The 20674-nt window shown below is 39.9% G+C and overlaps 1 protein-coding gene across 1 annotated transcript; it reads left to right on the top strand.

The window, feature by feature from the left end:
* Nucleotides 1–2209: 2209 nt before the first annotated feature.
* elmod3 (ELMO/CED-12 domain containing 3) lies at nucleotides 2210–14320 on the top strand. Its single transcript, XM_049578958.1, has 13 exons — nucleotides 2210–2305; nucleotides 4714–5522; nucleotides 6359–6430; nucleotides 6516–6590; nucleotides 6678–6747; nucleotides 7116–7178; nucleotides 7720–7808; nucleotides 8201–8324; nucleotides 8446–8568; nucleotides 8709–8839; nucleotides 9160–9236; nucleotides 9353–9480; nucleotides 10287–14320. Exons 2-13 carry the CDS (start codon nucleotides 5421–5423, stop codon nucleotides 10526–10528), a joined length of 1296 nt encoding a protein of 431 aa, XP_049434915.1. The 5' UTR covers nucleotides 2210–2305; nucleotides 4714–5420; the 3' UTR covers nucleotides 10529–14320.
* The last annotated feature ends 6354 nt before the right edge of the window (nucleotides 14321–20674 follow it).

Genomic DNA, 20674 nt, shown 5'->3' with positions numbered 1-20674 from the left:
TTGGTATTAATGTTTTTATTCTTTTATTATACTGTTTGAAAGCAGTTCTGAGAATGATTACTCCATCCTGTCCTCATGCATGAGAACCCAAATAAAAGCTCATAAAACATTGCAATCATCATGATTAACTACAAAGATAACAAATAAAAACATAGTCCACACACATAGTTGGTCACACAGACTTAAAAAATAACACAAATTATTGTACTGCAGGGGAAAAAATACAAAGCAAAACAGAAAACTGAATGGAAAACCTAAAACTCATCTTGGAGATTCCACTTTGACAGGGAGGAGAAAGATGAATTCAAAGGCTCTTTTTTAAACCATGAGAAATGTAGTTCATAAAAAGATGTCTTCCTGTTCCTTGATGGATTTTCAGACTGATAGTTTGCCAAAACGAGCAGGTGTTTGGCCATTCAGATGTGTGAGGAGCCCAGCAGCGAGCAGTTCAGCGTGAGCCAGCAGCACATTCCCCAAGATCGAGTAACAGTGAGTTCCATCCCAAACAGGAAATCTGTCCTCCATTATTGCCAGTTGTGTAACATTTTCCTATTTTGTGAGTCGATCCAAAATGTTTTGTAACAACACATTTTCTTGGATGTAGTTAAGGCTACATGGGCAGCCAGGATGAGTTAGGTTTAGGAGTCAAGGTCTCACTTCTGTCTCACATGATGAAGTTGGCTGCAAGATATTCACGAGCACTACTACAGAATTATTTATTCATAACATACCAGTTAGGCCTGAGGAAAGTTTCTGAGGTGAAATAGGAAGTGAGCTGTAACCTGTGGGCTGTGGTGACTGCTTTCCCCTTCCTTACATAATCTTTCTGAGAATTTAGGCCCAAGACAAATGCCCAGTTTGGTTGATCCTGATTCCATTGTCCTCTAAATAAAACAAACTTTAGCAGAATAGGTCCAAGGGCCGCCTTGTGCAATGCAAAACAAACATTTTTTTTTCTGGAAAGAATGTTCCAGAGGGTAATAATTGACATCTGCTTGAAATCCCTTAAAATCTGAACATAAGCAGATGTGAGGAGAGTTGCACAGCCACTTGGAGATCTTGTTCTTGTATTTGTGTATCGAGAGGAAAGGAGAAATTCTGACTTAGGAAAGGGAAAATTATTCAGTGCAGTGCTTCCGTATGTAATAAGGACAGTAAGACAAAACAAGTTATCTGGCAGTCTGAGCCTCGATTAAATGTCATGATTTTATCCAGTTTCCATCAGTGTGTCCTTGACCAAAACATAACTCTAAACGTCAGCCTTTTTTCTGTTGGGGAGAAATGTAGGCAAATCCTTGCACTTTATAAGCTTTCCAGAGGGGGTTAAGGGACCGTTCATTACTTATGAGGAGGGAGGGGTTGGTGCAAAAAGGAGGGAGCATGTCAAATAATTTTTTAAGCACTGGAGAGGGACTTATTTTTTCATTATTTATTTATTCATTTTGTCTTGGGAGGGGCATACAAATTTAAATGTTCGGTTTTGGTATTTACTTTACCATTGATCAAAAAACTATTTAATTTCATGTTTTCTTTAGAAATTGCCAGAACTAACTATATTATTCATCATAGCCAGAAACTGTAAAAATAGAAATTATCGTTGGATTTTTAAATTTCCAGTGGTCCTTGGACACATCATGTGCAACAAACTCTTCTGTCCGAAAAAAAAAGAACCAAATCTGAGCTTAACATAGTAATATTTCATCAAAACCACTTTATTCTACGTCATCCAAAATAAACTATCAACACTAACTGCCCAGCATGCAAAACAAGGGTGAAAAACCAAGGCTTTTTTTCAACTTCAGATTTCATCTTCAACTTCTAACTTAAGTAAGTTTAAAAAAAATCTAATAGCTTAATTAATGTATGGTGGGGGTGGGGGTTGTCATTCATTTTCTGCCAGTAATTCAGGGAGGCTCAAGCAAAAATAAATGTAGCTTTGGGGAGTGTCAAAAAAAAAAAAAGCCACCAGGCACCCCACCCTTGAAGTAGCTACAGAGCAGTCCCTAAGTTAAAAAAAAAATCTTTAATAATTGATATATTCATAATTAGATTTAGAGAAATAATGACACTCTTCATTGTATCTTAAGCAAAGAAGAGTATGTGCTGAAGGGAGGTGCAGACAGAAAAGGAGGTCACAGGCTCCCTGCTCTCTGAGCCTACCATATCTGTGAGAGAGAAAGCAATGACGTAATGAAGTTACAGCCCGAAAGGGAACCACAATTCCCAGGATGCACTTGAAATTACCGTGGCCACTGGACGGGGGAAGGGAAGCTGAGATTGGAGGGAGAAATAGTCAAAAACTGAGGTACTTTCTTAATGCTTTATATCGCATTATATAGTCGGACAGCCCACAGCACGCAATGTTTTGTAGCGTTTTTAATATACGTTATAGACAAAAGCAGATTAATCCGTATGTTGCTGTCGGATTTGGGCACAGACTCCATCCCCGTTACAGTTCAATAGAGCTACTGCTAGCCCGTTAGTTAGCCTGACAGCTGGCTTTTCTTGTGTTAGCTTGCTCTCAACTGCATAATTGCACTTGATATTCATGGCATAAATTGTACAGCTAATTGCGGCTAATTTTGGCCGGCTTGCATGCAGTGTGTGCGGATAGTGCATTGTCGGTGTGACAAGGAGCTGTAGCTGCGTCTTTGTGCCTGCGGGGTTGCTAGCTGACATATTGCTAGCTTGTTGGTTGCTACAGATAATGTTAGCTATCTGACGTTAGGTCGCTATGAAGCTGTCAGAGCGGTGATATGGTACAGGAGGCGACTGTCATCTCACAAAGTTGGATTTATTCGGTACATTTCTGTGATTTCTGTCATGACACAGAGCTTGTACGTTGCGGTGCTGGACTTTGACACTCCTGTGTAACACATTTAAGGCTTTTAAAAAATCTTCCTGTGATTTAGACAGCAGTGGAGTGTTAGTAATAGTGTAACTTACAGTAAAAAATCTCCATTCCATATTACAAGTAGAAGTCATGCATTGAAGTGTCACTCAAAAGAAACTACAAAAGCATCAAAAATAAAAGTACTCAACGCAGAAACTAAATGCCCATTTAGTTGGGTAATGTGTAATTAGCATTTAGTTGTTTCCTGACTGTTTCATGGGTATTTTACTCCAGTACATAACATTAAGCTACGTGATAATAATAAAATAATAAAGTGCTTTTTAAATCAAAGTTACAAAGTGCTTTGCATGGTTGAACCCAGATGTAAAACAGTGCTGGATTTCAGCAAATAACATTCGGCAATTTTAAGAATAACAAAGAAACAGGAATCCCAACAATAAAGGTAAATACCACCAATGAAGCAGCAAAGCTAACAACTAAGTGCCCTGAAGACTGCACAAATGAAATGAGTCAAATGTAATCGATTAGAATAATATAAAAGTAATATAATCCAATACCAAATTACTTTATAAGATGAACAAATCATATAAAATATGATATATATGAAATAAACAGTGTGCTAAAAGTAACAGATATGTTTTAAAGTGATGTAAAAGATGGCAGCAATTCTGCAAGCCTCACACTCTCAGGCAGGGAGTTGCAGAGCTGGGGGGGCCTTGACCACAAAAGCCCCGTCACCTTTAGTTTTGAGCCAGGATTGAGGAACAGCCAGCAGAGCCCTGCCCGAGGATCTGAGGCTGCACTCTTGCTCATAGGGGAGCAGCATCACAGCTTTGTAGTTGAACTCCTGAAGTGTTATTTACGTAAAATCTTATTTACATAAAATTGTATCTCTGTAACTTTTACAGCTGTCAAATAAATGGGGTAAATTGCAGTTAGAGTTGCAACAGTGTACCGTTTCAAGGCGTACCGTGATGTTAAAATTGACGTTTATCGCAAGGTGTACATTTGCTTATCTACGATATTGACAAAACAAACAGACAGAAAATGTTAACTTTATTTTAGTTACTTTTAAAAGTGAGACTTTTTTCACGCACTTCGATTAAAAATGGTTTTAAGTTTGTTTAACCAAAAATAACATTTCTATTTTAATTCCTTTGAGGATCATTCTGACATGATAATAATTCTGCCATACCCTGATACCGTGAAACCACAATATTTTCTGAGACGGTTATCATTCCATGAAAATCTCAAACTGTTGTAACCCTAATTGCAGTGTTGTTGTTGTAAAAGTATAAAGTAGCATGGTTCAGTTAAAGAGCAACTTCCTCAAATTTGTATTTAGGTATAGTAATTGAGTAATTTACTTTACGCTACTGAATTTAGATTGCTTTGGCAAAAAACGTACATAGACAGTATACAAAGGACAACTTTTTAGTGCAATATAGTTAATAGTTTATATTTAAAAGTATTCTTTAAATCAGTTTTGACATGGTTAAACTTATATTTTGCTTCACATTTTTATGCACCATTATGTAGTCTTGTCACGACACTGGAATTCCTAACTTCGGTAGTACCTTAAAAAAATGTTGATATTCAGTATTAATGTTACAATTACATTTTTTAAATGAAAAGATAAATATTACAAGGCCATGTATGTTTGTAGTCGAGAGTAGTAAACAAGAGAAACGCAGCAGGTACCTGTGTATCTGTACTGCAGAAAATGAGTATTGAAACCGCTTCGTATCAATATGTATCAATAAATTGATGTTTTCAACAGCACTATTATCATGTAAGTGTGTTTCTCACTGGTAAATGTTTACTAACTCTGTGCAGTTTAATCATTCTTTTTGTTCTAGTTTTCAGATATTATGTACATATGACAGCCCCTCCTCAGGACTCTGACCAAACAACAACTCTATCCATGACCCACATCTCACTGGACACCTTCACTTCTCACTTTGGACATGTGCTGCAGTTTCATGTGAGGCTGAAGACATAACATAGCGTTAGTGCACAACTGTACTGGTACCTCTAGGTGCATACTGGATTTGTCTTGAGTGCCAAAGTAATGAAGTGTCTCGGACGTGGAAAGCCCAGCCCTGAAAAGCAATGTCATTATCCAGCTTCTGCGTACGTCTGATGGGGCTAAGGAGTGGAGCCACTGGCCAAGTGGATCTGTGGAGGAGAGAAAGGAGGCAGGTTTCCAGGAAACTTCTGCACTGATGGATAGCCGTTTCTTCCTGTCAGCTCTTGTGGACTGATACCTGCATATTCCTGTCAGAGTGCACACTCAAGGTTAGACTTTAGAGTAGCTAATAAAACCAGGCTGCCATCAGAACCCCACAGTCATCGCTATTACACAGAAGAAGAAAATATGATGTGCACAGTATGCATTTCCTCTGCCAGTGACAGTTTTGGGAAATCATACTGGTGACTTTGGACGTTGAGTTCTCTATGTATATGAGGAGAAAAGGAGAAAAGTGTAGATATTTGCAGTCACTACAAATGTGCTCTACGGAAATCATGGTGGTCCTTGCATCAGCTCCTCAGCCCATCTCAGTCCATGACTACAGAAGCCTTTAGAGGCCACGATCAGGAACACACTCGCCAGCCAACACACTCATATGCAATGGAAGAAGACATTGATGTCACAACCCTCTCTGAGGTAATATTTCACCTTTGGTCCTCAAGTTTGTGACTTTTTAATCTCATTCCAGTGTTTGGGTTTACAGCAACTTAACCCCATTAAAACAAAGCTTGACAGCAACACCTGCTGTGTTTGTCAACAGAATAGAAGTCAGTGCCGTCTTGCACCTGTTGCCATACTGATGTAGTCACCCTCAGAGATAAATTTTCCTTTCTTGTATCACACTGTTGTATAATAAACAATTAAGAGCTAATGTGTTTAAGAAGTTCTGTCACACGTGTTTAACTTAAGGCCTAAGGTCAACAGTTGTCCCTCTGCTTTAGCTGTAATCTCCGGTCTGGCTGGCTTGGCATGTTGCTATGGCTTCACCTGACAGGGCATTTCCCTTATCCCCAGCTTGGTTTTCCAGCCGTAACATTACTTATTGCTCCCTGGCTTCTATCCTTGTGTATTGCTTCTTTTGTAAACAGTTGGATAAGTATATCCCCTGCCTGGCTGGATGCAATGTAACAGGGCAGGGACAATTTTCTTCAGAGGAAGTACACCCTTGAGTTACTAAATCTGCCCTCACTAAATCCATCAACACAAAATGCATACTTAAAAAAAAAAACCCAGAAGTGTTAGCACGTGCTTTACTTCTGAGGCCATTTTGAGATTTATTTGGTGTGCTGCACTAAATATGTTTCACGTAGTTTTAGTTTTCAGGGATGCCAGAATGACCAAAAGTGAGAACATAATAGAGCAAACAATTATGATGAATTTTGCATGTCTTTAAAGCAGTGAAAGCTGCACTATTTTTACATTGTGTACATGTCTGAAGCATCTGCTCTGTGTTGCTGCTACCCCCCTGTCAGGGCCTGAATGGTTTGTCCCGTGAATGTAAACCATTAGAGGATATCACCAATGGACACTCCAACCATAAGCCTGTGAGTACAAATCTCTTCTAACTGATCCATCGTAGTTTCTTTGCAAGTGTTTAGATATTGAAAATGCTAACTTTTGTCTTCTCAGGTCATGAACGGACTGATAATTAGTCATAATGTCAAAGACCACACCAACGGCAGTGCACCACTCAGATCCTTGCCGGTAATTCAGTTTCATTCTTAGCATCTCACTGTACCCAACGTCTCCCTCCTGGAACATGAGGTAATCCATTGTTTGGTGATTGTCCAGATTTCAGCACTGAAGCAGAATGGTCTTCTGCAGACCCTGGCAGCCGGAGGGGACCAGCCTAAACCTGCAGGTAACACACACATACTCTCACACAACCTCTCTTTTGTCTCACATCGTCTTCCCACAGGAATGAGAGACAGTGTATCCTAGATACCAGGCAGCTGGTGCAGATAAAATTTCCCTTAGGAGTGCAGGTTGGCAGCTTGGAGGAGGCACAGGGTCTCAGTGGCACTCTGAGTGATGCAGGTCTGTAAGACTGGAAGGATTTATGACTGATGATGAACTGGATGGGTGTCAGCCAGTGCACCATAGCAGATTGGCTGAGTAGATATTCATTCCCAATCAGTGCTTCTGGTGAAGTTTGTTTGTTTGTGTGAGAGTGTGCGACAAAATTGGGTGTTTGTTTTCTTATCTACATTTTTAAAATTATCCCTACAGAGGACAATGTGGAGTTGGAAAAGGCCAGGGAGGAGTGGGAGGCTCTGGAGAGCGTCCAACCAGGTCAGATGCATCTCACTCCCCCAATCCCAAATGGATCCCTTACAGACTCGTTGACTCAAGCCCTAAGCCCTTACAGACCTTGGACCAATTCCATTTCTTCCCCTTCCCCTTGGATCCATTTGGGATTGGGAGACCGTTTCACCTGTTTGCATCAAGTTTAGGGCTGCACAATATGTCGTTTTTGTATCATCATCATCATCATCACGATATCAACTTGTGCAATAAACACATAGCTAAAGACTGCAGGCACTTCTTTGGTTAGTTAGAGAGTACCAGTAATAAACTGTTTTGTGTCTTTTGTGTTTAGTTCAATTTGTTAAATAAAGGAAAGCTATACACTGAAAGCAGCAGAAAGGCAGAACTGAGTACACTTCAATATCTGTTTTTTTTTTGTTTTTTTTAAGTAATATCATGATATTCAACAACATTATCTCATATATTCCTCATATTGTGCAGCCCTAGATAAGATGACAGTGACTTTAACTGTTTTGTCTGTAAGTTGCTGTTCTAAAAGAGTAACTTTGTCTGTAATATTCCCCAGCTCTCACTGAGGACTCAAACCCGACCCCGATCATCTCCTTCAACGAAGCCTTGCAGTACTTCCAGACCACAGACCTCGGGGACTTGCTGGTAAGGAACATTGCATATCCAAAATTCTCAAATAAGAGCTGACATTTCAATAATGGCCAACTCTCGAATGATAGCAGGAGGAGTGGATTGTTGGAACAAATAAAGGCTAGTCCTTGCCTAAATATCAGTGAAAGATTTTTGGGTTATATGCACACTTTGAGTTTGATGTCTTCACAGTAAAAGCGTTCCAGGAATAGGAAGGGAGGTGCTGGAAACATTTACTTGTGAAACAAAGGAAATTTGAAATGAGGAAGAAAATAAAGAAATGAAGGCCTGATAAAATATTCAAATTAGAATCAAGTGGATTACTTGTGGATGTGTTTAATAATTTAGTTGATAGTTCTAACTATAATTTTAAAGTGGTATTGTATTTCTGCCTTCCTCATCTGTAGAAGAACATCCAGCCAACCATTCGCAGAACAGGTCTGGCCGCGATCACACACTTCCTCTTCGGACCTCCACGGCTGCACAGGGAGCTTCTGGAGGAGAGGGATCTGGTCTTTGCCATCGCACAGTGTGAGTTTGTGTTTGCTGGGCCTGTTTGTATAATCATCCCACCATGTGTATACTCTGGAATGTTTCTAATAAACCACTCAGTGATTTTCACTGCATATTTGTGTGTGTGTGTTTTCTATAGGCCATGTGGACAACAGCCAAACAGTCCACATGCGTGTCCTTCAGACCATTTATAAGCGGCTGATTGGCAGCAGGCTGGACTGTCCGCGCTATGGGGCTCACTGGGAAAACATCGGCTTTCAGGGTAAGATACCTGTACACTCCTTTGCCTCAGATACTGATCTTTATCCAAAATTATTGACAATATTTACACCAAACAAGGAAACACTATGACTCAATGTATTGTTTTGTTGTCTCTGTGTTTGTTTTTTTGCTGCACTGCAGGTACAGACCCAGCCACTGACCTACGTGGCACTGGTTTTCTGGGACTGATGCATACGCTGTACTTTGTGATGGACCCAGAGACTCTACCGTTGGCTAGAGACATCTTCAAGTTATCACAACACCCTACACAGGTATCAGCAGGTCATAAAAGACACCCCTGTAAGGCAATTTGCTCATGTCAAACAATGTGTGTATGCATGTGTTTTATTCAGGAATCAGATTTCACTAATCCTTCAGAGACACTGTCACATCTCCCACTCAAGGCGTGCTACTTTGTAGCTGACCCTGACCTTTGTCCTCCCCGCAGAGGGAACTAGAACGAAAAAGAGAATTTCCCCTCAGGGATCAATAAAGTCAGCCACAAGACGAGCCTGTTTCAGGCCTTACTCCTGTAGCCTCTGTAAGCACTCCTTGTGGACCAAAATTTCCTTGTGTATTTTCTCTGCTTTAGAACTTTCCATTCAGTGTGATGTCAATCAACATGACCCGCATTGCTCTGCAAGTACTCAGAGAGGAAGCCTTGTCCAAGTGAGTCACTGGTCCTCAGTTTTCTTTTTACTGCACCTTCTTGAGTATGTGTTTGGCTTGCTGTCTATTTGTCACACTGTATTTCTCCACCAATGCCCTGTCTTCGCTCACGGCAGGGAGTGCAATCGTCGTCAGCAAGTGGTTGGTGTGCTGAATGAGTTCTACGTTGCCACATATTTGCACCTGTACCAACTGTGGAAGACCCAACAGAAGACCATTGTTGACTCTGGCTTTGTACTGAAAGGTAAAGAAAATGGCGGATGGAGTCCACTATTACTAAGCACTTTGAAATCAGCCTTGTTCATTCATTTGTAGATCTATCATTGTGTAGCACATGCTTTGTATTGTGGTGACAATGTTGCATGTATTAGAGTTGTTTGTATTTTTTTATATATATATGATAATCCATCAGCAAAGGGGGCTCCAGCATTTTTACATATCAAAGTCTGTTGACAGGTCTTTGGGAGGACCACTGCAAATGAGAAAACAGTTGTATAAAGCCTGGCTCCAGAGGGAGCTGCCTGAAATCAGATAAAATTTCCTTGGGAAATTGGGATTGAGTCAGCAATGGTTGGGTCTAGGTATTACAGATACTACTGGATTCTATTATTGAGGCCACATGAGTCACTGGCTACTAGCATAATACATCAGAATCCCCAATGACATGTGGTATTGTTTTGACAAACTAGAAGAATGTGTGAAATTGAAAAGATGATATCTCTGGTTCTGCTGCATTGATTTAGACTTTGTACATCAGTAGTCCAAGAATGTTAGAGGAATGCTAAATTGTTGAAGTTATAGTGGTTGTATTCTTTTAACTGCATGTTTTGTCCTGCTTTTTGCCAACTGAGAGTGAAATGAGAAGGTGGTCGCCATGTTTCAGATTCATGCGTGGTATCACTCTTGTCATGTATTTTCAAAAATGTCGAACTCTTCCTTTAAAACATGAACCATGGGTCTATGCATTGAACGCAACACTCAGAAGCACAGTTGAACACAGATTGTCATCGCAGCATGAGTCCCACCGTTTCTGTGTTTCTAACCCCTCAGAAGTGGAGCTGTTTGCCAAAAAGAACCCCAAGCAGATGCTGCGCCGACTTGAGGTCTTCCTGAAAGAGAGGCGGGCAGGTGGAATCCCCCGTGGGACGTCGCCAGACCCTCAGGCCCAACAGCCCTCTCCTAGCCTGGGGGCCAGAGCTGGGACGGGACAGGGAAGCAAGGGAAAGGAGTTGCACTTCACGGGAGTGTGTGATCTACCGCCAGACATGGAGGGAGAGGCCAGACTCATCTAAGCTAGACTGTGTGTGTGCGTGCGTGCGTGTGTGTGTGTGTGTGTGTGTGTGTGTGTGTGTGCGTGTGTGCGTGTGCGTGCATGGGTACATGAGTGTGCGTGCATGCTATGTGTGTGTGTTTGTGTTAGCAATCCTGTTTGTGAGTACATCTATCTCGGTATGTATGAGTGGCTTACTCTCAGAGAGCTAGAACCCCACCAGTCCCTGATCTAGGACCTGCTATCTGAACCTACTGAAACACTTCCACTCCTTCCACTGACGCTGGGGTGCTGCACTTTCATCAGATTAAGCTTGGAGGTCTCTCAGAGTTATATTTGGTTTTTTTAAATTGATTAATTTATTTTTTTAAACAAAGAACAGACAAATATAAAGAGCTGATGCGGGCCAGAAACACAAGATGTCACAAAAACAACAAAGTGAATGTGTGTGCACTTTTTTTTGTGGATTTAGTAGCCAAACTGATTAAACTCTACCTGCCTAGAAGGTCAAAACGTACACACTTGTGTCCCTAGGATCTCTCAGTCAGGGTAAATTAGCATTGCAGAGGGGGGAGCATGGGATGGAGCGGCTTCTTAACAGGTTTGACATTCTCTCTCGCTCTGAGATACGGCTCCATCACGGGAGCACGCTGACAGCTCATGATACAAGCTGAGGGCGGCATTGTCAGGCATATTGTTAAATGCTCTGTTAACTTTATGGTGATAAGAGAGAAATGAACTAGTTTCAAGCCCTGCGACAGAGCAAACAGAAGCAGGTTTTCTCTCAGCTTGACTGAAGAGCATCAGATAGAAAACCTTGGTAGATTACAGAATTTTTTTTTTTAAGTGGGGAACAGAAATTGCCAGTACATGTTGTTCTCAAATATCTCACACAGTAGACTTTGAATGCAGCTTGCTTTGAAAGTCTGATCACTTTGCTTTCTCTATCAGAGCGTCAATTAAATATATGTCATGTGAAAGATGTACAAAAATGGACACTTCCAGATGTGTGGCGGTATAGCCAGATGTTGGTGTACTCATGGTTGCCAGGGGTCTGAATATGGGGGAAATTTATTTTTAATTAAAATGGTAACTTTTTTTAGTCCTCTCTGAATGGTAGCTGTCATAACTTCACAGTTATGTATAAAATCCCTTCAGTAAACAGATAGCTGAGTGGCCGTGAGAGGGATTTTTAACACTGTTAAATTCCACTGTCAAGAACGTCTCAAAATCTGAATTCTTAAGTTTTCGCGGTTAAAGCCAAGGAGACACTTCTTAACAGAGTCTGTGTGCTTGGCTTGGTCCCAGCTGAAGTGGAAGGTCTGGTATGAGCTTTCTCTACATTCCGTTACAAAGCATGTGATTGTAATTTTTTTGACCAGTTAAAAATTTATTCCAGTGTGTGTGTGTGCGTATGTGTGTGTGAGAAATAAAATGAATGAGCTGATATTGATGAAGGGTGCCTCTCCTCGGAGATGTATGGTACAGTATGCAATCCCAGCTCTCACTCAATGATAATCAAAACGATAGTGCTGTGTGACGATAGAAATCGTTCCTAACTTCAGGGTTTGTGCGCTTGTGCAAGTGAATGCATTTGTGTGTGTGTGTGTGTGTGTGTGCGTGCGTGTGTGCGCGCGTGTGTGTGTCGTATGACAGGAACTGACTACAGATGGGGTGCTTTCCTCTGCACACAATAAGCCAGCTTTACTAAGTACTTGATCCATCAAGCTGCAATGACGGTACTTATCATTTTAAAAATGGTACATAACATTTCCGTGGACAAGATTTGTCCTAAAACAAAGAACACATTCTTTGGTTAGCATTTTTAAAAAAACAAACAAACAGATGTTGGTTCTGGACACAGCTGGAGTCAGCAGCACTGTGGCCTAGGATGGGCAAAGCTCCTCAGCAAAGCTGGTTCCTGCTTTGTGCTAATGTGAAACCATCTCCCATCATTGTAGTCTCAATCTGTAGCATGTTCAGGTAGCACTAGTACTGTAGCATCCTATAGCCTCCTCCTCTTCGTAAAGCTTGTTGATGTCATGTCTCAGTTACAGTCTGTAGTGTCAATGAGTGCGCAAACTGTTACTACTATAGCACATTTATTTCGTATTTGCATCAAGCCTCCTTCAGTAGACACACATTTAGGTGGTGCAGCGTATGTTTGGAGAGATGTGGGATAAGCTTGACATGTTATTGAGCTCAACCTTGTCTTCTAAGAAGGTAACAGTAAAAACGGTGCCTACATCCAGTGGAGCCATGTGGGGTAGAGCGCTGGTTTGTCCTCGCTTCCTTTTTTTCTTCTTCTTTCATTTGAGCCACTGTGCCACAGTAGACTTCCTCCATTCATGTAACGCAGTAAACAGAGTTGATGTGACCCCCCTAAAACACGCAGGCCTAATTGATATATACATTCAACGTGCAGGCACGTACATGTTCTGTGTCAACATGTACTCAGATGGTTGTACTGTGCCATCTCCACCATATAACTTCAAAAATGAGCTGATGTAGTTTAGCCAATTGTTTGCGAGTGTTTTTGACTGAACAGGAAAAATTTGCACTGTTGTAGATATTTGATAGTATGCGTGACGTATGCAAGAGGAAACAGGCCATCTTCAATAGCCATATTGTTCATTAGCGCCCACCTCATGAAACAGGCTTCGTGGAGTCCCCTCCTCACTCTTTAAAAAAAAACAAAAAAAAAAAACGATTGCACCACGGATATGATCTCACATTTAGTTCTATTAAATTTTAAACTGAGGAGCAGTACAGTGTATGTAAATCAGGAAGTTTGTATATAGAGAATTAATGATTGTAACTGTATGATTGTCTGTAGGGCATTATACTGAAACACATTGCTTACCTCAAGACTTGAGACAAATCTCTCCTTTCTCTCTCCTGTTGTTTGTTTGGCCTCTCAGTCAGACTATCTTTTTACGTTTCCTTATACCTAGGCCTTCTCTCATACCAATTGGACATGTTATATAATGTATATTCAACACCTGAAGCACTACGTAATAGCAAACTAACACGAAAGCTGGTCAATGTCATGTGTATTCTATTTAAAGACACATTTATAGACACTATTATAGGCCCACACATGCTCTGATACACATCTGCAGATGATTAAAAATCCTCTTAAAAACAATCTATAATTGGCTGATGTTTACCATGTTTGAAATAAGCTGGTTTTCTTGTGGCTTCAGTGATAGTACAGTATACTTTTGCTGTGTTTAAGTGTTTGATGTCCAGAAAACACTCAGAAACAATCCAGTCTTTACAGCTACAGTCACAAACCAACAGTTCAATATATGATTGTAAAGATATAGGCTTGATTAGCAGTCATAATACGGTGTATGCTTTGACCTTGGTATATATATTCAGTATCCAAACAAGGCCTGATTTATCCTCTCATATTACCAAAAGTTATATTTTCAGCAGTTGTAATAGATCATATTCTTATGCGTTGATCATTGTTTGGAATCTCCTCAGTTGTGAAACCAGAACCAAGAGAAATTACAAAAAAAAAAAAAACGGGTTCTTGCAGGATGTCGGATGCTCTGAGAGGTGTGTGAAGTTCTGCTTCCTACAGCAGCAGCTTGGCAAATACAATCACTTCTCTCAATATCCTGCGCTTTATATGAAGGTGTTTTACTGTTGCCGTCGTCGTCATGTCCCTCAGAGCATTTTATGACTGTACCTTGATTGTAGAAGCCCTATTTTATACTGAGAGTTATTTCAGAATACAATATGTGCTGTTGTACATTAAATGTATTGTATGGAGAAAGCTAAATAAATGCTGTTTAAAAACTAATATATTTTCTCTGTGGAATCAATGAACCCCTATGTAAATACAAATTTTCACACTATATTTTTCCCTGTGTCAGTACACAACAGATCAGTATATTTTACTGTATTGTTCCACCATGCCTTTCGAGTGTCACTGCCAGTTCAATTTTCCAAGGAGAAAGCAAAAGTATTCTCCAAAGATGTATAACTTCTTTTGTGTTTTGCAAGATCTTCCTGGAGCTTTCTCACCACCATACGCATTTTAAGGCTAACTTTTTTTTTCTTTTTCTTTTTTTTTTTTTTCATTATCCAGGGTTTCTGTGGGTCCGTGAAATTCTTGAAAGCCAAGGCCTTGAAAGTTTTTGAAAATATATGTAGACATGGGTTGTTGAACGTGCTTGAATTTATATATTTTGTGCAAGAATGGAAATTTAAGTTCTTTTGATATATTTTTTTACTTAATGTTTGTAAACAGGCTATATTGGTAAAATATGCAAGTAGCTGCTAGATTTGCTTCACTTTGCTTCACTCAGCAGCCAAAAACACAATGGCAATCTATTGAGTGGCTGGTAGATTTTGGAATCCACTACCCATGATGGCATGTGGTAAAAAAGTTAGTACAGCAAAACTTCAATTAAAAGCCGATTCCCAATAAAACACCCAGTCCCTTTAGTCTGTAAGGGTCTTCAGATCAAAAGACTCAAAAATTATTCCAAGTTGTGAGTATTGTTTTAACAGGATAAAGTGGTGTTGTGTCAGTATGCCAGGTGCAGTAATCCTTGAGTGCTGTAACTCACTCACTCTCTGAATGTGTTCTCTGTCTGAGCTAGATCAAATGAATGATTCATAATTGATATATTATCTGAAACTGAAATTTGAGACAAGTAATATTCATACTTTTTCTTTTTGAAAGGAATTAAAGGCCTGTCCCAAATATAGGCCAATTGATTTCATTGATTTAAGCAAATAATAGCCCAGGCTATTAATTGAAGTTTTACGGTATTGAACCCTGCCTGCCACCATCTACACAGGACAGTTGAGAGGTGTTCACACATTCAAGCCTTACTTTTTTAATAGTGGTCTGAGCCTCTGTAGAGCCTGCTGGTATTCATTATTGGAATTCTCAGTACTGTAACTGCATTTAACCCTGGTCAGTGTCTTGAACTATGTCATATTAGATCCTTGAATTGGAGGGAACTGGGTATGAAAACTCTTCAAACTGGATGTATGAGAAGGTGTGGGGACCCTGATTATCAATTCATCTGTTGAGGATTTTTTTGTTTCAGTTAAATGATTAATTGTTTTGTCTTTATAATATTTAAAAAGCCATTAAAAGTTCTTAGAGCCCTGTCAGAGACAGACAGAAAGCAGCAAAGCTAACATGAGTGAATATTTTACATTTCTGCTAAATTAAACAACTAAAATGATTGTTTGTCAGAATTGTTGCAGATTTAATACATTTTTTTATATATCAATTCGATTTTCAAACTTCTGTAATTTTTTTCAGCTGTGCACAGCCTTTCTTTGTGGGGTGTTATTGTACTTCAACAGCACACTCAGAAATCAACAGTATGCATCCCATCATTCTTGAGTACTCAAAAACTGCGTAGAATTACTACGTAGTTTGGAATTGGGGCACAGCTGTGGTTTGTAGGGGGTCTTCAGCTTTTCTGTAGATTTTCTGTAATTCAGCCACTAGAGTGCACACTTTGATAGATCTGCAACTTAAGGACTGAAGCTATAAGAGAACATAGTACAGTCTACAGGTGCTGCATTATTCAGACAGTGTTTTATGAATTGTAGTACTGTAAAATACCCTCATGCAGCCATGCAGGCTACACAAAGAATCAGCCCAACTCTATTCTGTTCAGTAGTAGAACTTAAAGTTTGATTTACACGTCATGACACACATCCAACTAGTGCTTTAGCTTTCAAGGCAGTGTCAGTTAACTCCTGTGAAATCTAAGCCTGATCCTTATTTATCCTCCTTTTGGTTGTTTAGTTTTAAGTGAACCTCATAAGTTCCTCTGGTGCTTCATCATTAGGGAGGAGCACCAGTACTGGCAGGCTGTGTAGACACTGTTGAAAGTCTCAGCCACAGTCCAAGGTTCTTCGGTTTGCGCTTCATCTTTCATCAGGGAAACAAATTACTTAATAAGACGTCATCGTGGCACTATTAAACAGAAATTGTAGTAAATAGTCTTCCCTTGTGTTGCCATAACACAGAGCCACTGCAGTACAATGTTGAAATATTTGCAACTGATCGAAGAAAGGGGGATTTTGGTCCTGGGTCAATAAATTTGGGATGCCTCCAAAGGAATCTTGGTACTTCGTTCTCCTACATCTGTGCCTAATCAGACTCATGGCTCCAGTCCCGCACTGCCAGATGACTAGGCTGTGGTGGACCTGCTGAATCACAGCACACACAGGATGGAAAAATATTTCAGCCAACCTTTTTATAGCTAATCTGTGTCGAAATCACAGTTCCATAAGCCATTTTTCATATCTGCTAATAGTTTGCCGTGCTGTCTCTTCTTGTATTAGCGTTCTTTGATGTGCACGTGGTTTCAGTGGAGAGCAAAGGACAAATGCAAGACACAGCTTGAATTACATCACTCAGGAGTCCATTAATTGGTAAATAATATGACACACACATCAGTTATGTGTCAGATATCCTGCTGGAGTAGTGAGGTATCCACATGCTCAGTGAGAGTGAAGAGAAAAGAGCAGGATGGGGTTTTATGAATCTGTTTCCATTTGTACCTAGTGAGCCTGCTGGAATACAGCATTTCTTACTCTGTCTCGCCTTCCCTCCCCCAACTCTCTTCCTCTCTTTCTCTCCCTCTCTGATGTCATTGTTTCCTGCTCAGTAGATGCTGACGCTCAACTCAAGGCTGTGTGCACAGACCCTAAACCTATACTGCTCTGCTTATGTTGCCCTACAGGAATTTACAGACCCAAATGAAGGTGATGTCAGATCCATTAAAACTCAAGTCTACTATTGTCTGCACTGCAATTGTGTGGCCAGTGTGAACAGTTGTCCTGTGTAAGTTAATTTAAGAACTCAAATGCTCATCTGCTCTTTGTAATAATCATTCATGGTGTCTTTTCTGAAACATTACACTCAGCACCACTCACTCTGATGTACTGTCTGAACTGTGATCACCACGTGACGGACATGAAGTGTTAGATGATTAGTATTTTTTGTATTTAGGTGTAGCCTACAATACAAGCTTCTATACTATGATTCTTTACTTAAAGGTCCAGTGTGTGAGTTAGGGGCTATATTGGCACAAATGGGACGTAATATAAGTATGTTTTCTCTGTTGTCTAATCAGCTGAAAATAAAAACGGTTGTGTTATCGTTACCTTAGAATGAGCTGTTTACATCTACAAAGGGAACGGGTCTTAGTCCATGAAGATCAACATTTTGCACAGCCGTGTTTCTACAATAGCCCAGAATGGACGGACCGAACTTCTCGATAGGGCCATTTGCATTTTCACATCAGCCACCTTATTAGCAGCCCTTCTGTGAAGAGAGCGTCCAAAAACCCACTGATTTTTTTAACATGAAACTACTTAATTTAGTGTTTTTACCGGTTTTAATCACAGGGTCCGTTTGTTTTTGAGAGACAGAGACCTCTGTAGATAATTTGGCTTCCAATAAAAATGTCCTGAACAATAAACACTGAAGGAATTCTAACCGTGAGAAGTTTTGAATGCTTGCAATTTGCAATCCTCACCATTAGATGCCATTAAATCCCCCTAAATCTTACGCGCTGGACCTTTAAGTATGAGCTGTAAAAACACATTTGGCAACATTTTCAGCAAAACACAAGTATACGTAGTTAAAATACTAGTACTAATATTATACAAGCAGAATGGCCCCTGTCAATTAGCATGTGTGGAAAGTGAACATTTACTTAAGTACACACTTTTTTGCCTCTTTGTTTTTTTTTGTTTTTTTTACTCCAGTATAAGACAGAGGGACATAACTATAGTTAACAGTTACTTTAAAGTTTAAAGTTAAGAGTAACACACAAAAAATATGATAAACTTATAAAATACCATGCATTCTTAGAGATTGAACTACCTGCTAGCATGATCTCATTTACCAAAATGGTACTCGCACATAGGTCTACATGCATAAAATATGACTATAATATATATATAGAGAGTAATAATATACAGTAATACACTAATAGAGACCATTTTTCGGCATTGTTTTATTTATTTATAGCACATTTTTCTCATAGTGGTTGTAATCTTTACACTGGTATTGCTGCTTTTCCTTGAATAAAGAATGTAAATAGGCCTACTTCTTCCACCACTGTGTGTTATATCATTATCACTGACGGATTAAAGCCAGACTGTGTAACTTTTGAAAGAAGAAATAACATATTCTCCTCTTACAAATGAAATTCAAAATAAATTCAAAATGAACTAATGCTCGCTCAGACATTCTGCTGCAACAGTCTTACTGTCTGTCATAATGGTGGGTTATGTAACTAGGGTTAGCAGGCTTTAGGTAGCGCTGTAAATGATATTACTGAGTTGGTTTGCTGACTTTATGCATCTTCTCTTCTTGTGCTACTTTTACAATATGTTTTAGCATTTATTGTTTTCTTGTAATTGCCACTTCTGCCATTTGATGCTGTTCAGAAAAAGTTAGGAGCACTTCCTGTGAGCCGAAATACTGCACATTAAGCTACGGTCATAACAGAACAAGTAAGGCTGTGAATTCCTTATAGCCTGTACTGAACTGATCAAAGATGTTTTATGTCTAATTATGTCAAATGACCATTATTTATCATTTCAGAAGTCACATAGTCCCACTTAAATATAGCTGTTGGAGGTGGAGTGATTTATTTGTGGGTATCATATGAACTGATCACATAATGTCACTTCATATGTAAAATAATCAGTAAAGTAACGACCGTAGCTGTCGAGTAGGTGAAATGAAGACAAGTAAGTATAACACTTGCCAGTAGCTGTATGAATGGCATGAATTGTAAATACTTAAGTAAGTGCTACCAGGCCCTGCCTCTTACAGCAATTTTACGCTCTTCCCTTCATCACTGGGTGAGACGAAAGTTATTTGTTATCAGGAAGTAGCTGCTGTGGCTTTCTTTAAGTAAATAATTAGGGCGATTCGGGTGTTGTTTTTCAAGCTTTCATTTGGCTTTTACAGCTGAAGGCAATGACCCTGCAGATTTCTGTCTACATTGTGAAATAGCATGGGTGAAAAAAGAGAAGGTCTGTGCTTGCTCCCCAGTGTGTCTCTGTATCCTTGCCAGCTGAAAAGGCCTCAGCTTGACCTTACTGTAGTCTGAATAATCTGTTGCATTCTTCGGAGCCTTAGTCATATCCTCCATAGATATGATTGCATGTCACAATACAGTTTTCATCAAATCAGATTCTCCACGGCTAAATGCATCTCTGTTCCACTGTCTTCACAATCTGAGAGTCAATGAACTGAAATATTTTAGCGTGTGTGTGTGTGTGTGTTTGCATGCACTGGGGTATTTGTGCCTCTCTGTGTGTCTTGTCTGATGATTTGTTCAGTTTAAAACCCTGATGAGTCTGCCTGACCAGAGTTAATGGGACTTCAGTGGGCTGTGCAGTGGTTTGATTGCACTGCATGTCTGGATAATAAACCTCCTCTCAAAACTGGGACAAAAACTTGAGCTGAGGTCATTACATTTTGTAGGAATGTCTGCAAAAGCAGGGTAACATGACGCTTTTTCCCACTGGCATTTTTTTCACTTATTTTCTTACTTTAATGCTAATGATTATATTTGGACATTTGACCAAAAATGTTGTCATGTCTGTCTAACGTCTTTAACTGGAGTTTAATCTCAGGCCCCAGATGGATCTATCAGATTACTTGCTGAGAATAAACAATTCTTGATTACCAAGGACAACTAAAACATGTACCTTGATTAGACTGGTGGTAAAATATACAACACATCCAGCATTTGAAGGCCTTGACAGGCTCTCCAGTGGACAGAGGAGGAGGATGGGGGGACAGCATGGAAAACACCAAATCTTAAAAGGTTATAATTCTGTCATCTGCTCAAACAATTCTCCTGTCCTGTGTGTGTGCTCCTCCATGGCCCCCTTGCCGACCATAACTTTTCCTCTAGAAAGTAGAGAGCGGGCTGTGTAACACCATGAGGAAAGAATGACAGAGCTCCACAGAAACGAGGAGGAAAGCAGAGATCCATTCCCAACCAAAACAAGTCCTGGACTGAGAAAGAATTTATGTTCTACTCCTGCCTGTTTTCATTTTCTATGAATTCCTCCCTCTGATGATTAGTGGTGTTTGGTTTTGTTAACACACACACAAAATCCCTGTCCTCCCCTTTTTACCCCTTCC

The sequence above is a fragment of the Epinephelus fuscoguttatus genome, linkage group LG6 (genome assembly GCF_011397635.1).
Source record: "Epinephelus fuscoguttatus linkage group LG6, E.fuscoguttatus.final_Chr_v1".
Lineage (NCBI taxonomy): Eukaryota > Metazoa > Chordata > Actinopteri > Perciformes > Serranidae > Epinephelus > Epinephelus fuscoguttatus.
The sequence above is the reverse complement of the archived record's forward strand: the minus strand, read 5'-3'. Positions and strand labels throughout refer to the sequence as shown.